This window comes from Ovis aries, chromosome 15 (assembly GCF_016772045.2).
Source record: "Ovis aries strain OAR_USU_Benz2616 breed Rambouillet chromosome 15, ARS-UI_Ramb_v3.0, whole genome shotgun sequence".
Taxonomy (NCBI): Eukaryota; Metazoa; Chordata; class Mammalia; order Artiodactyla; family Bovidae; genus Ovis; species Ovis aries.
Genome location: NC_056068.1, coordinates 62161733 through 62178564, shown reverse-complemented (window position 1 = coordinate 62178564; position 16832 = coordinate 62161733). Strand labels below are relative to the sequence as shown.

General features: G+C 35.3%; 1 protein-coding gene across 6 annotated transcripts in view; it reads left to right on the top strand.

Moving 5' to 3' along the window:
* CCDC73 (coiled-coil domain containing 73) overlaps positions 1-16832 on the top strand; it is a 151851-nt gene that overhangs the window by 110675 nt on the left and 24344 nt on the right. For all 6 annotated transcript variants that reach the window (XM_027979601.2, XM_060399506.1, XM_027979599.2 and 3 more), the window contains 4 exons: positions 727-855; positions 1791-1850; positions 3308-3391; positions 13876-13986. In XM_027979601.2, the coding sequence (XP_027835402.2) occupies positions 727-855; positions 1791-1850; positions 3308-3391; positions 13876-13986 (384 nt within the window). The remainder of the gene's footprint in view (positions 1-726; positions 856-1790; positions 1851-3307; positions 3392-13875; positions 13987-16832) is intronic.

The following is a 16832-nucleotide window of genomic DNA, read 5'->3' as shown; positions in this document are numbered from 1 at the left end:
CAAGGAGCAAGTGTCTTAAATTCCTCCCTCTTACCCATGACATACTAGTTCTGGTCATATCATATTAGTTCTGTTTCCTTGAAAAATACCATGCCCTTTCATGTTTCTGTACTTTTCTGAATGTTTTTGCCTGGAATATCTACTCATTTTTTGTCCTCTTCAAGAATTTATCTTCATAGACTCAGTTTAAATACCACTGTCCTGTGTAATGCCTTCTTGATGCCCTCATCCGAACTGTTTCATCCTTTAAACTTCTGTACTTTCCCAAACTTTTCCTGTTAAAACACTCATCGCATTATATTATAATTATTTCTTAAATAAATTTTTCTTATTAGCTGCTAATAACTTGGGAATTGATAATCTTTTATCTTAGGAGATTTTTGTTGAATAAGTCATCAGGGAAAACACCCTACTTCTGTTTGATTAGTTCATTTAGTTAGTGTATTCTTTTTAAGAACAAAGATCATGCATTCTAGCTTTGTGTCATTGTGTTTGCCTATTCTGTAACCACAGACAGCATTACCACGTTGGCTAATTATCTTGCAAGGAAAGTAGGGAAAATAGACCTTAATGGGCCAGTCTTAGTCACTCAATCGTGTCCGACTCTTTGCAACCCCATGGACTGTAGTAGAATAGGTTTAAAATGAACTTTAAATTGTCGGAAAACTGCCTTGCTTTAATGAAATATCTATACTGAATTCTCTGTTTGATGTTTTTTATGTTAAGGAACTTAAAAAAGTAACCTCAGACTTGATAAAGACCAAAGTCACATGTCAACAACAGAAGATGGGAGCAGAAAACAATTTAACAATTAAAGAACAAAAATTTCAAGAACTTGAAGAAAGACTCAAAAAGGTATTTACTTAAATATATCCTGTTTATAAAATTAAAAATTTTGTAAAATTTATGAGATTATGTAAACAATTGAATAAGAGCAGTATAATACAAAATTTTTCCTTCTTCGTAAAGTTAATATACATAGTAAAGAAAGATGTCATGAATTTTTGAAAAATTGCTAGATACCTTTTGGCATTATCAACAAAATTTATCTATAACCACTTTATTTTCACTTTACTATGGTATCAGGTAATTAGGGCTTCCCTTGTGGCTCAGCTGGTAAAGAATCCGCCTGCAATTTGGGAGAACTGGGTTCAATCTCTGGGTTGGGAAGGTCCCCTCGAGAAGGGAAAGGCTACCCATTCACGTATTTTGGCCAGAGAATTCCATGGATTGGATAGTCCATGAGGTCTCAAAGAGTCGGATACGACTGAGCGACTTTCACTTTACAATTCCTTTTAGAGGTGATACTCCCTGGTGGCTCAGCAGTAGAGTCTGCCTGCAATGTGGGAGACCCAGATTTAATCCCTGGGTCAAGAAGATCCCCTGGAGAAGGAAATGGCAACCCACTCCAGTATTCTTGCCTGGAAAATCCCTTGGATAGAGGAGCCTGGAGGGTTACAGTCCATGGGGTCGCAAAAAGTTGGACATGACTGAGTGACTTCACTTTCACTTTCAGGTAATCGTCTGGCATAATGATATCTTCAGGAAACCTTTTGGAGATGAGAAATTTTGTTGTCTTCAATATTATCACTACTTATAAGTTTACACCAGCCTGTATTGAATATCTAACACCATCTTCAATTCACTAGAATCATTAATTCAACAGTAGACAAACATTGCTACTCTGGAGTAAAAATAGGTCATGATACTCCTGAATTTGTTAAGTCCTGAATTGAATATATAATTTGCTGAATTTTGTATCTTAACTTTAAAATTATTCAAATTTTTAGGAATTGGAATTAAATAAGAAGATCAATGAAGAGATTACCTGTATTCAAGAAGAAAAACAGGCAAGCAACCTAAGATATTTTGGAAGTCAGTAAATATTCTGAAAACCAAATACAGTGTGGAAAATAAACAACAAATGGAATCATGCCTAGGTCAATTCCTAGCACTCAGTAAACACTCAGTTGGTGTATATTGAATGGATTACATATGTACCTCTTAAACCAAGTCTAACCTGTATTCACATTAAAAAATAAATCAGGGACTTCCTTGATGTTCCAGTGGTTAAGACTCCATGCTTCTAATGCAAAGGGTAAAGGTTTGATCCCTGTTTGGGAACCTAAGATCCTACTTGCTGTAAAGTAGCCAAAAAAAAAAAAAAAAAATCAAAGGCGAAATGAGGAGATGGTCATCTAAAGGTACAAACTTCCAGTTGTAAAATGAGTTAGTTCTAGGTATGTAATGTGCAGCATGATGCCATATTTGAAAGTTGCTAAGAGAGTGGAGTTTTTTTTTAAATGAGACTTTGAAGACATTATTTTAAAAATATTTATTTAGTTGAGGTCTAGTTGATTTACAACGTTATATTAGTTTTAACTATGCAACAGTGATTCAAAATTTTTATAGATTATGCTACATTTAAAGTTATTATAAAATATTGACTGTATTCCTTGTGCTGTACGATATATCCTTGTAGCTTATTTATTTTTTACAGAGAGTAGATCTTAAATGTTCTCCCACATACAAAAAAGTTGGTGATTATGTGTGGTAATAGAGATGTTAACCTTATTTTGATAATTATATCACAATAAATATGTGTATCAAATCATATTTTGTACTTTAAGCTTACACATATGTCAATTATATCTCAATAAAGCTGGAAAAAGATTACACTAAAATAATTCACAAATAAAGTATATAAATATAAATCACTGTTTCCCTTAGTTTAGACTACTGGTACTCTAGCAGATAATTATTGAAATGTATTTATGCTTATAGCATGCTTTAATAGGACATTATATTCTCATTTGAATTTGATATTTATAATTATTCTATTCTTAAAAAAAGATATACAAATAAAATTTCTCCTGTTTCTTTTTTTTTCTCTTCTGATTTTTCTCTATTTGATCCTGAATGCATACCAGGCCATTCTCGCCCATTAGCACTATGCCATTTTAGTAGCAATATATTTACTATTTGAGGAGAAAGCCAACAATAGTTTTGTTTTGAATACTTTACATTTTTCAGTAGTGTCTCAGAATCCATGGCCCATTTCAAAAACTTTGTTAATTATTTGAGGAACTCTTAGAAATAGTACTTTGTAAGAGCTCATATAATACAAATTGCATTAAATAATGCATTAAATGTGCCATTAGTTTATTTCAGTATATTGTTTATTATGGCATTGAAATTAAACTGGAATAAGAAACTAGAAAATATATTTTAAGAATGTGAGTTTAGAAACATACCTACTGCCTTAAAACTTTTTCAATTAATATATCATATTTATACTTTTTTAAAGGGTATCATCATTTCTTTCCAACAATTGCAGCAGTTACTTCAGCAACAGACGCAAGCTAATACTGAAACCGAAGAAAAATTGAAGGTGATAAAAGAAAATAAGTAGGATATATATGTATATAAAACATATCCTGATTTTATATATATATATATATTATATATATGCATATTTTCATCTAATGAACTTTACCTGTTTAGTTGCTTTCATGTGTCCAGCTTTACCTGAGATCATTTTTAATTTTAGGGGTAAAGTATTGACCTCCTTCATCAACTTGGTATCAGTGTTCAAAGAAATGAGCTTTTTTTTTTTTTAGCATTTAAGTCACTAGTTAAACGTTGTGTTTTATCAAGTAATTGATTTAATTTTGTAACAGATTGGGTATTTTTCTCTGTGTCTTAGGATTTTGGCCAAGATTCAAAACTGAAAATAAAAGGTGACAAATGATACCACGTTCTAGGAGAGGAATCAGTGAGCTTTCAGAAGTGGGGTGGGAGGCAGATCCCTTTTCACAACATGATAGAACTGGTCCTGTTGCCACAACAATCACCCCATCATCTTCCCAGTATGTATAAGAAAGTGATTGAGGAGGGGAAGAAGTTATGGAAGTGTTTTGGGAATGAGGATTAAGTGATACTTTTCTCTTACATCCCTAGTTGAGAGAGATGTCTTCCCCTCATGAATCAAAATGAAGGAGTCTATAGGAAAATCATGTAAAAATTGGGGTACAAGAAGGGGAGACTGCCATCTAAGTTTTTTAGATGGATGCTTGCGATGGTATTAAATCTAAAGGTTCACTGTGGTGTTGCCAGTAAATTGTGACAAATTCATTTTGTGGGAGAATTCGGTGTATATTTCTTGAAGTTTGGAAGTTGTGTACCAAGAACGTCTAGACTGATGCCCAGTTTTAGTCTAGAAAATTCAAGGAGTAAAGTTTTTGGAGGAATCTGTTCCAGGGGGACTTGAAGTGTGTATTATGCTTGTTCTAATGTGGTATGGCCCTAGAAGGGTCATAAGCAAGAACACGGTGGTTCCTTGGCTTCACATGAAGGAACGTAGTGGTTAGTGGAAGAGCAGAAACTGCCAAGTGATGGGATGTCCCACTCAAGAGGAGTTGGGGACATCTTCCACTGTGGTGGCCAGTGGAAGATATTTGTGCCCCTCTGAAGGGATTCTTGATAATGAAACATGAAGCTCAGCATTTCCCAAAAAAGTATATTCACCTCCGATGAAAAGACCACCATCAGCAGAGGCCTGGACCAGCTTCATGAGAATGTAACCAGTGCAGTTGCATAAGGCTGATAGCCAGAGGAGCCTCAAGTTTCAGGTTTAATATTCTGTGGTCACTTCCTTGACATTTTTATTAACTTTTATATTTAAATGTATGCTTTGTAAATTAAGTCTGATGGTAAAATGGAGCTTGCACCAGGGCTTGAAGCCCCAGCTTTGGCATTCTCCAGCCTCCCATTGCATCCAAGGAACCATTCTTAGCTGCTGTCTCTTCTGCCCTTTTGTGCCCTGGGCCCTGCACAGCCTTATCCTCCCTGCTCCTATCTTGCCATCACTCTGTGTTGGCTGGGTCACATTGGTGGGTAGAGGCCTGTGTGTTCTGTTGTTGTCATTTACCAATATTTGGGCTTCCCAGCTGGTGCTAGTGGTAAAGAACCTGCCTGCCAGTGCAGGAGACATAAGAAAGGTGGGTTTGATCCTTGAATCAGAAAGATCCCCTGGAGGAGGGCATGGCAACCAGTATTCTTGCCTGGAGAATTCTATGGACAGAGGAGCATGGCAGGCTACAGTCCATAGGGTCACAAAGAGAGGGACACAACTAAAGCAACTTAGCATGCACACCCCACACTGGTGGAGGCCTAGATGTAGCAGGGTCATCTGAGTTGAGTACATGTGCCCTTCAGCATCTTTTTCCCTAGGTTGGCCATGCCTAGCACATTAGGTAGGTGTCTTGGCAGGAAGTGAGTCCTCAATCCAGGTAGTGAGCTGCATCCCTGCCTGGCAGTTGCAATCCTTTGGGGGTTACCCATCTACCAGAGGTCTCATGGGATGGAGAGACTGACTTCCCCAACTTCAGAAAGAACATAATACATGGGTCTTGTAGCTTGCAGGAGGTAGAACTCAAAGCTGAGTTGTGTGGTGAGGCCCTTAGGCATCTGTGAGGATCTGTCTTTGGCCTGTGACTATCCCAGGGGACATTAAAGAGAAAATAAAAAGCACTTGATAGGTGGATACGAAGAAAAATGGAGGGGTAGAGAGACAGAGAGATGGAGGAACCGTAGAGAAAAGAAAAGGTTTAGTATCAGTATCTTTACTAGCTTTTTTTTTTCTCTTCTTTTTAAATTTTGCATTTGGCCCCAGAAATTAGGCTGAATCCATCCTCACTGAACAAAGCCAAACTTAACCTGAACAGTGAAACACTATCTTTTCACCATTGATGTTCTATGATTAGTTATGTAAAGAGGTTTGCCTCACTCATTTCTCTTGCCTGCCCCCCCAGTACTGTACAGATTTCACCTGGAAGGCAGAGATGGAAAACTTATGCTAGAGCCAAATCTCCCCCTTCTTTTAACCCTTTCACCTACTCCAATAAAAGATTTTTAAAAGTTTCATAAAGTCCAGTTATCTGCAAATATGAACAAAGCTTGTGGAGGTGATGGAATTCCAGTTGAGCTATTTCAAATCCTAAAAGATGGTGCTGTGTAAGTGCTGCACTCAGTATGCCAGCAAATCTGGAAAACTCAGTATTGGCCACAGGATTGGAAAAGGTCAGTTTTCATTCCAATCCTTAAGAAATGCAATGCCAAGGAATGTTCAAACTACGACACAATTAAACTCATAGCATATGCTAGCAAAGTAATGCTCAAAATTCTCCAAGCCAGGCTTCAACAGTACATGAACCATGAACTTCCAGATGTTCAAGCTGGATTTAGAAAAGGCAGAGGAACCAGAGATGAAATTGCCAACATCTGCTGGATCATTGAAAAAGGCAAGAGTTCCAGAAAAACATCTACTTTTGCTTTATTGACTACGCCAAAGGCTCTGACTGTGTGGATCACAACAAACTGTGGAAAATTCTTAAAGAGATGGGAATACCAGACCACCTGACCTGCCTCCTGAGAAATCTGTATGTAGTTCAAGACACAACAGTTAGAATCAGACATGGAACAGCAGACTGGTTCCAAGTTGGGAAAGGGGTACATCAAGGCTGTATATTGTCACTGTGCTTATTTAACTTATATGCATAGTACATCATGAGAAATGCCAGGCTGGATGATGCACAAGCTGGAATCAAGATCGCCAGGAGAAATATCAATAACCTCAGATATGCAGATGACACCACCCTTATGGCAGAAAGCGAAGAACTAAAGAGCCTCTTGATGAAAGTGAAAGAGTCTCCGAGTGAAAAAGTTAGCTTAAAACTCAACATTCAGAAAACTAAGATCATGGCATCTGGTCCCATTACTTCATGGAAAATAGATGGGGAAACAATGGAAACAGTGACAGACTTTTTCTTCGGCTCCAAAATCACTTCAGTTGGTGACTGCAGCCATGAAATTAAAAGACGCTGCTCCTTGGAAGAAAAGCTATGACCAACCTATACAGCATATTCAAAAGCAGAGACATTACTTTGCCAACAAAGGTCCATCTAGTCAAAGCTATGGTTTTTCCAGTAGTCATGTATGGATGTGAGAGTTGGACTATAAAGAAAGCTGAGCACTGAAGAATTGATGCTTTTGAACTGTGGTATTGGAGAAGACTCTTGAGAGTGTCTTGGACTGCAGTGAGATCCAACCAATCCATCCTAAAGGAAATCCAGTCCTGAATATGCATTGGAAGGACTGATGCTGAAGCTGAAATTCCAATACCTTGGCCACCTGATGCAAAGAACCGACTCATTGGAAAGACCCTGATGCTGGGAAAGATTGAAGGCAGGAGGAGAAAAGGATAACAGAGGATGAGATGGTTAAATGGGATCACCGACCTGATGGATGTTAGTTTGAGTAAGCTCCAGGAGCTGGTGATCTACAGGGAGGCCTGGCGTGCTGCAATCCATGGGGTTGCAAAGAGTCGGACACAACTGAGCGACTGAATTGAACTGACCTCCTCTACCCACCCTATAGGTGCTTAATGGGGATTATTTCCCTAAGGTGTTAAACCTTCCAAGAAACATATGAAGTAATTTATTCAAATTCTTGATGAAAGCAGTTACCAGGATTGTCCCCTAATCCATTTAAAGGAGATGAAACATAGATTTTTAGGATGAACAAAATGTTAGAGATTAGCCAATCCAACCATTTCATTTTGTGATGAAATAGAGATCCACAAGTCAAGCAGAATAGTTCAAGGCCCCAAATTAGTGGCAAAACCAGAATTAAATCTTTGTCTCGATTCTGCTCCAGCACTATTTCTACAACATTACACTGTTAAGATATATTTCCTAGATCCTGTTGGAAATGCCACTCTTGCTGAATCACTTATACAAAGACCACAACTTAAAAATTGTCCTTCACCAGCTCTAAATCCAATGTTTATGTATTATTGAATTCTGCAGGGCCTATGGTAGTCATAATGTATATATTAGGTCAGTGCAAAAGTAATTATGGTTTTGGACTCTGAATTTTAAATCATTGTAACCAGGCTGAAACACATCTTTATTAATCAAAATAGGAACCATTACAGTCAACACATTTTTTACCAACAAGAGATGTTTGTATATTCCTGTAGCATAAAAATCAGTGCTTTGGGATTCAACAAACTCTTGGAAAGCAGCCTCTTGCTGGTTGTGGCAGCATTTTTCCCTGCAAAAAGTTGTAGACATGCTTGAAGTAGTAGTAGTCAGTTGGTGAGAGATCAGGTGAATATGGCAGATGAGGTAAAACTTTGTAGCCTCATTGCTTCAACTTTTGAAATGTTGGTTGTACCACATGCAGCTGGGCATTATCACAGAGAAGAGTTGGGCCCTTTCTGTTGGCCAGTGCTAGCTGCAGGAATTGTCATTTTCGGTGCTTCTCATCAATTTGCTGAGCATACTTCTCAAATGTAATGGTTTCACCAGAATTCAGAAAGCTGTAGTGGATCAGACCAGCAGCAGATCACCAAACGTGACCGTGACTTTTTTTCATTCTTGTTTGGCTTTGGAAAGTGCTTTGGAGCCTCTTCTTGGTCCAACCACTGAGCTGGTTGTCACTGATTGTTGTATAATATCCACTTTTCTTTGCACATCACAATCCAAATTGAGAAGTGGTTTGTTGTTGTGTAGATAAGAGAAGAGGACACTTCAAAACAACAATGCTTCTGATTTTCAGTCAGCTCATGAAGCCCCCACTTACCGAGTTTTTTCACCTTTCCAATTTGCTTCAAATGGCACCTGACCATAGAATGTCAACATTGAGTTCTTTGTCCTTCTCATGTAGTAGCTTCAGTGATCCTCTCAGTTGATTGCTGTCAGCTTCCAGTGACCAGCCACTATGCTCATCTTCAAGGCTCTCGTCTCCTTTGCAAAACTTCTTAAACCACCACTGCGTTGTACGTTCATTAGCTGTTCCTTGGCCAAATGTGTTGATGTTGTGATTGTCTCCACTGCTTTGTGACCTGTTTTGAACTCAAATAAGAAAAATTTCTTGAATTTGCTTTTTGTCTAACATCATTTCCATATTTCTGTAGACTAAAGTACATATAAACTAAATAGCAAATAATTCATTAGCAAAAAACATAAAGCAAGACATGCACATCAAAATAATGTATAACAACCACATTTATTTAAGAATGTATTCCAATAGCAAATGGCAAAGTTCAACAGTGCAAAACCATACTTATTTTTGCACCAACCTAATAGTTTCTCTGAGTTAATGATGACAACAACTGTTTACAGGATTTTTAGCTATAAATGGAAATATTTTAGATAATCCAAATGCCTCTCTTTTTTACTAAACCTGTTATTGCCTAAGCCTTGATAGTACATACAGAAGCTAGATTTCATATAGTGAAATTTCAAACAAAGTATTGGCAAGAACAAGATAGAATTGTCTGCTTTTTATTTTAACAGTTAAGGGCATTAAAAAATAGTACCATCTATCATCACTTTCATTTTATAAAAGATAACATTTTAACACCAAAAGTATATTAAGGATGTAATATCAGATAAAGGACAGTCCTTTATAAGAAAACACATTCAATGACCTTACATTGACATTTTTTGCCATGGACTAGTGAGATTTTTGTCATGGATCAGTTCTTGTTTACAGACTGGTGTTGGAGAACCACTGATATATAGTATAACAAAATATTAATGTTTAACTGTTGCTGAGGATTATGCTGCATAGATATCTTAAGTGTTTTCCTGAGGAGCATTCTAATTCCACCTGTACTAAAAGGGATCATTACTCTTCATAATGGCCTACTGTTTTTCAGTGCTCTGCAGTCATGCTGTCATCTGTCTTATTTTTTTTAAAGTACAGTTTGGAGCATAGAAGACCTAAATTCTCATGATGGAGAATATTTTTTACTGTGATTTAATTATAGTTTAGTCCAGATAAAAGTATAGTTATGCTGCTGTAATCATAGTGTTAGGAAGATTATTTATTTAGTTTGCTGCTATAATCATAGTGTTAACATAGTATTAACCAGAATAATTTACTTAGTTTTTGGTATATTAAAGCATTAACTAGTGGTTTTATTTTTATTTTCCACAATATATATTTTGTCAGAGAAGGTTTTCAAACTTGTTAATCCAGGTGCTGCTGCTGCTGCTGCTAAGTCGCTTCAGTCGTGTCTGACTCTGTGGGACCCCAGAGACAGCAGCCCACCATGCTCCCCCGTCCCTGGGATTCTCCAGGCAAGAACACTGGAGTGGATTGCCATTTCCTTCTCCAATGCATGAAAGTGAAAAGTGAAAGTGAAGTCGCTCAGTCGTGTCCGACTCTTGCGGCCCCATGGACTGCAGCCCACCAGGCTCTTCTGTCCATGAGATTTGCCAGGCAAGAGTACTGGAGTGGGTTGCCATTGCCTACAGATAATACCAAATAATTCCCTGGTAGAATATAAATTCCATAAAAATACTAACATTTTTACTAATATAGTATAAGACACATAATAGTATAAAACACATAATAAGTTTCTGACACATAATAGGAGCTCATTAAGTCTTATTAAATTAATGGGTGATTAACAGTGAGTAAATTCGGACTCTGCAAGTTCAAATATTGCCAGGTCAGGGCTTCTGGTTAAACATATTGGGTTGAACCTATACATTCCTTTATATTTCCTTCTGAAGCTGCAATAAAATGACATAAAAACCACAAGAATGCAGAAATGGGAAGAAGAAACAATAAAAATAAAGTTTTAAAGGTAGAAACCAAATGGAAAATTAGTCATTTACTCAGCAAATGAGAGAAAGTAGAAACCCAAGTTAAAGCAACAGAAATGAGCAGGAATTGCAAGCATCATGTGCCTCTAAAGTAAGATGCATAACTGGAGCCAGTAACTAGAAGGTCTGCGTGGAAAGCTATTGCACATTCAGATTCTTCTCCCTAATCTGCACAGTCACTCCCTATCTTCTATTGGGCAAAAGATAGAGAACTAGTTGCAGAGTTTGAGGAGCAACTGACACTGGAAAGATTCAGTGGTGTGCTGGAGGCAGTTTGTACCAGGGAGAGCTGGTTATTAGAGCTGTTGTCATTTTGTAAGCTGGTTTAAATAAGTGGTAGTTTGAATTAACCACGGTGGGTTGTTTATTTGTTTTTTTTTTTTTTTTAAACTTTAAAGAGATTGGCAAATGCTACAAATCAGGCTTTATTGAGACCTAGTTTACTAGCGCAGTACAGAGAGTATTATTTTAAAAATAGTTTGGAAAGTCTATATACTGAATTCTGAAGCCTCCAAGCAGTCTCCCCATTTGGAGGACAGTTAGCCTTGTAAATTCCAGGCAGCAGAATGGAAGATTTTGTGGCAACTAACCTGCAATTAAGCTCTCCTGATGAAACAGTTCAGCCAGATCAATACACAGTGAAGCCGCCATTTTAGTGACAAAACTTTGTAGTTGATAAAACTTTTAGCTGGCTATTTAATACTTCATTCTTAAATATGAACAAACAGTTAAGGATCACTGGGTATTTGAAAATCTCCAGCATGAAAAACAGACAAAACAAATAGGGTAATGAAAAAAAACTTGGAGAAGCTAAGAAAATATACTCAGTTAAGAGAAATATATTTGTTAATCCAAAAACAGTAATTTAGGATCTAAAAAACATTCATAGAATAAAATATAACCCTTAAATATATTAGCATACATAAAAAGTACAATGAAAAGTTTAGAAAATAACATCAAAATAATCTAAGAAAGTAGAACCAAAAGACAAGAAGATGGAAAATAGGAAAGGAAGAAAATGAGGGGGTTGTTCAAGAGGTCTGGTGAGTTTCAGAGAGAACAGAGATAGTGGAAGGAGAGCAAATGATCCAAGAGATAATGCAGGAAAGTAACCCAGAATTGCCGGATCTGAGTTTGTTTTACTTAACACCAATGCATATCATTATGAAATTTCATACTAAAAGAGATGATTATAAAACTCTCGGCGGGGGGGGGGGGGGGAAAAGTAGGTCACCTATGAAGGATCCAAAATGAGAATGGGAACATAATGGCTTCAAACTTCTCATTGGCAACCCTGGAAGGTAGAAGATAATATAACCATGCTTTCAGAGGTTCCAAAACAGAATTGTCCTGTATTTAGCCAAACAAATTAAGTATTGGTAGAATAAACATACTTTCAGACATGTAAAGTTTCAAAAAAATATGATATTTGTCTGCTTTATCAAAAAGTAATAGCTTGCTTTACGAAGACAAGGGAATAAACCAGGAGGAAATCATGGGATCTAGAAGACAGGAGACCCACCATAGAAGAAAAAAGGAAATTCTCAAAGATTGCCAGATCAGTGTAGCAGGATGAAAGAATAGTCAGTTCACACTGTAGGATAAGGATGGAATGTCTCCAAAACATGGAAACTGAGAGAATACCAGATACAGGCACTTTCTTTTAGATGGGGGATATAGTTACAGACCGGAAATGACTGATATATCTAATGTGCTTTTTAAGAACATAATACTTTTGGTCATTTATTTTTACTAGAATACTGTGTGGTATACTCTCCCATATCTTCTCTGAATTTTTTTATTTGTCTGTCTTCTAAAATAGTGTTACTAATATAAATAGATACTGTAAATATTTGTTAGAATGTTAAAGTACTAAGCACCTATTAAATAATACCCTTGTAAATATTTAGAAACTTTTTATCATATGTTACCTATAAATCAAGGTTAAATCATGACTTCTTTAAAAATATTTACATTGTCCTAAAGTAGAGACAGTCAAAATAGGTATTCATTGAGTGCTCTCAAAGTGCATAGTTCTTTATGAGCCAGAGGAGAATCTTTGTGTTAAAATTGTTTTATCAAATGTTTTCAGAATTTTGCATAATTATGTCATCACATATTGATATTCTATGTAGTATTTGAGGACTCTTTAAATAGTTGAAATACTGTGAAGCCTCTAAAAATGAGATCTTTAATAGTGATATGGAAGTTAAGCAAGACATATTACTCATATTTTTAGAAAAGCCAATGGCAGCACAACAGAGTATGTATAGTACGCTTTGAAAGATATATACTTGTATGCTTATAGACAATTTTTGAAAGGATACACAAGAAACTACTTTACCTCTGGTGGGGAGAGCTGGAAAACCAGTAGAGGAAAACTTTGCCTTTTCTTTCTGTATCCTTTGTATGGCTTACATGTTGACCCTGAATGTACTTGGCTTTAGTAATGATAAGCAGATTAACATAAAAAATTACAGATATATTAGACATGCAGGTAGAGTTCTTACTATTTGTCTTTTTACAGAAGTTTACTTGGATTATCAGCAGACACCGAAGAAACCTAATAATATTGGTGGTACTGGTTTAATATCTTTTAAACCTTTGTCTTAGAAAACAGTGATAATTTTACTCTTTAAAGGTTTTTTTGGGAAGGGAAGAGGAGAGTGTGGTAGTGATTATATAATATGTTAATTTATGAAGTAATAAGTTAATTAGTGAATACTGAAGTTCTACTAAAAAAGTATTAATTTGAAATTTAAAATTTTAATTGTATTTAAGAGTTTTCCAGCCAATTAATTTCTGAAATAAACAGATAGGGAAAATATATTCTGTGGTAGTTAAAAAATTTTAGTAGGGTTAGGCTGGATTATGCTACATTTCATATTTTTCAGTGCTGTACTTTATATTACTTTTTTCAGTACATTAAAACTTATGCAGTGAAACTGAATAATGGCAATGTTTTTATACCCTTTTATAGCCATTTCTTTTTCATAACCTCCCCCTATTTCCTGTTAACTAAACTATAAGCACCTTTCTGTTAATTTATGAAAATTATTGTTGAGATAGCACATTATCACTGATCTGTATGGCACTTTCAGCATGTTAGAAGCAAAGGTCCAAGCAACATAAAACACATCAAAATTCATTAATGTGGTATTGATTATTTTTTGGATAATTAATTTTATTGCAGACCCTTGAAAGAGATAATGAGCTGCAAAGGGAGAAGGTAAAAGAAAATGAAGAAAAGTTCCTTAATCTTCAAAATGAGCATGAGAAGGCACTAGGAACCTGGAAGAAGCATGTAGGTTTATTTAATAGTAAAATTTTAAAATATTTTAAGTAGTTGTAGACATTTAAAATAACTATTAAATGCTAAGAAAATATTGCAAAAATATTATAGGAATAAAGTCAGACCCATTTTCTTCTTGCACTTGTATTTCTAAAAGGTGACTGTTTTTAAAGCTAAATTTAATAAAATTTTCTGTAATGCTTCATACATGAAAAACCACACATACACATGTGTGTATTTATATTTTGTATGACTTTTCATAGGTGACAAAAATTAATTTTCCTTTTCATAAAACCATTGATAGTGTTTTAATAAATGGTTATAATAAAGAATTATATCAGTATTATTGTTAGCTGATCTCTTCAGCTTTCCTCAGCAATTTCATTGAGTCATATTAAAGCCATGTTTAGAACATGTATACGTAGTTGGGTTCTCTAGTATTAACATTTTATCAAGAGAATTGTTATGTTAGTAACATGATTATTTTCTTAAAGCACAACTATTTTATTTTACATTAAATTTTAATTTCAGTGAAGTAGATAATAAAACGTGTAAAGTGATATGAAGTTGTGAAATACAAGGTTCACTTTAAAGTCTGGTGAACCCAAAATCAGTTGTTCTATTTATTATCTATTTTATTTTGGGAAAGTAAGATATTTTAAACTATTATACTAGTTATACTATAAAATTCTAACACTGTATTAATATAATTTGTAATAATATATATCTTTGTACTATTCTGTGGTTGAGTTTGTTTGGTATAAATTGTTATAAAAGTAATTATTGATTTTTTGATCCATTTGCAGCTAACATGTTCTCTTAATTTGTATTTTGGAGAGATCAGATTTTCACTGATTAATTTGATAAGCTTTTCCAAATTCTCAAAAAGTATTTTGTAATTCATTAGATCAGAATACTATAAAATGCTTAATGATCCCTATTAGGTAAAGTTCATCATTAAGCAACAAACAGAGTAATTTTCATTTTAGCTTCAGCTAATCTGCCTTGCATCCCAACACTTCAGTCTCATGTCTAATGTTTAAAAGACCATGGAAATAGTACTGTCAGGGTAAGGAAAACTATGATGTAAAATGAGACTATAAACTTGAATATGTCAATCATGCCCCCCAAAATTAGTTGAGATAAGAAAAGTAAACATTTATTTTTCCCAGTGATATTTCAACTATGTTCTTCCCCTGGGGCGGTTGGGGGGAGGGCAGGAGTCAATTGAATTAAGAGAAATAAGCATTCAGCTTTCTTGGTGAGACCTGTTTATAATTTGGATGAAATTGGTTTTGTCTTAGGAGTTTTAACATCTGCATTCATTTCACTTTATCCTTCGGTACTAAGTAGAACATAGTTTAATTTTTTTAAAGCTGCTTTGGTTCTATAGGAGTTTTCTTGAGTGGAAGGTCAGACCTACTCTTTAATTGTATTTCTGTCTCTTTGTAAGCACTTCACCACTCTTGAGTGAAGGATAATTTTTGTATTGCTACTGAGGTCAGATCAAGATAGGTCTTTAAAAAACTAAAAGACAGTAACAAATATAAGATGAAATCATATATACTGCTGTTCTTTTTTTAAAATAGTGAAAGGATACTATACAAATTAAACAATATTACTAGACAATATATTTTAAAATTTATCGAAATGTCATAAAGAATGTGGTATGTGTACCTGCTTTTATTTGGCCAGTTATATAGCCAATAGATATTTATAGGTAAAACAGTAATAAGTGGAGATGTTCGGAAATTATTTAGAGAAAGGGGGTGTCACAAAAGAAATTCAATTCACAACATTTGTTGAGCATCTATTATGTGTTAGGCACTATTCTAGGTGCTGGATTTTCAAAGGTGCCTAAAATACAAAGATTATTAAAGAGCTCACACTCTCAAAAGACAGGTAATTATTAACTATAATAGTATGGAGTGTTTTTAGTAGTATTAATAGTAGTATTAACAAATTACTATGAAAGCACAAAATAAATCATATTGTTTAACTAGGTTGGAGAAAGTTTTAGAGAAAAGGCTGACCCTAGAATTTGGACTTGAAAGATGAATAGGGTTTCACCAGACAGAAGGTGCCTGCTTCCTATACTTCTCGTTCCACTCTGCTGGCGTTCCATTTAAGAAAGGGGATAATGATGGAGGCATGAAATTGCTTTCTCAACGATGAATGGTCTGATCTAGAATGTGACATTGCAAATGAGGTTGAAATCATCTTCTGAAGAGTTTTTTCCTAAGGAAATTGAACTTTATTTTATAAGTAATGGGAAGCCATTGAGATTTTTAAAGCAGAAAAGTGACTTAGATCTGCAGCTTAGAAAAATAACTCTTGCAGTAGTATGGAGAATGGCATTATGGGAAGAGATCAATAAGAAGAATATCTAACCATGAGCCCATGAGGATGTGAATTAGGGCAACAGTAGTGAGGATTGCAGTCCATGGGGTTGCACAGAGTCGGACACAACTGGGCGTCTGAACAACAACAGTGAATACAGAGAAAAGAGATAGGTGCAAGAAGGACTGGAGGTAGAATAGCAGGATTAACCACATTTTATATATAATGGATTTTAAAAGGGAAAGGAGTCAACTATGAGTCTGAGATTAGTATAATAATTTATACAGATTAGCAGAATAATATCACTAAATGACATAAGGAATGTGAAAGAAGAAGCAGATTTGGTGGATGAAAATGAGTTTAGTTTGGAAATTGCTTAACTTACGATGACTGCAGGACATCTGACTTGAAATTCATATCATGTATTTGGAAACATGAATCTAATCTTAGGCAAGAGGTTGGAAGATGAGATAGAGATTAAAGACTTTTTAGCATAGAGATGAAATTTGAAGGTATAA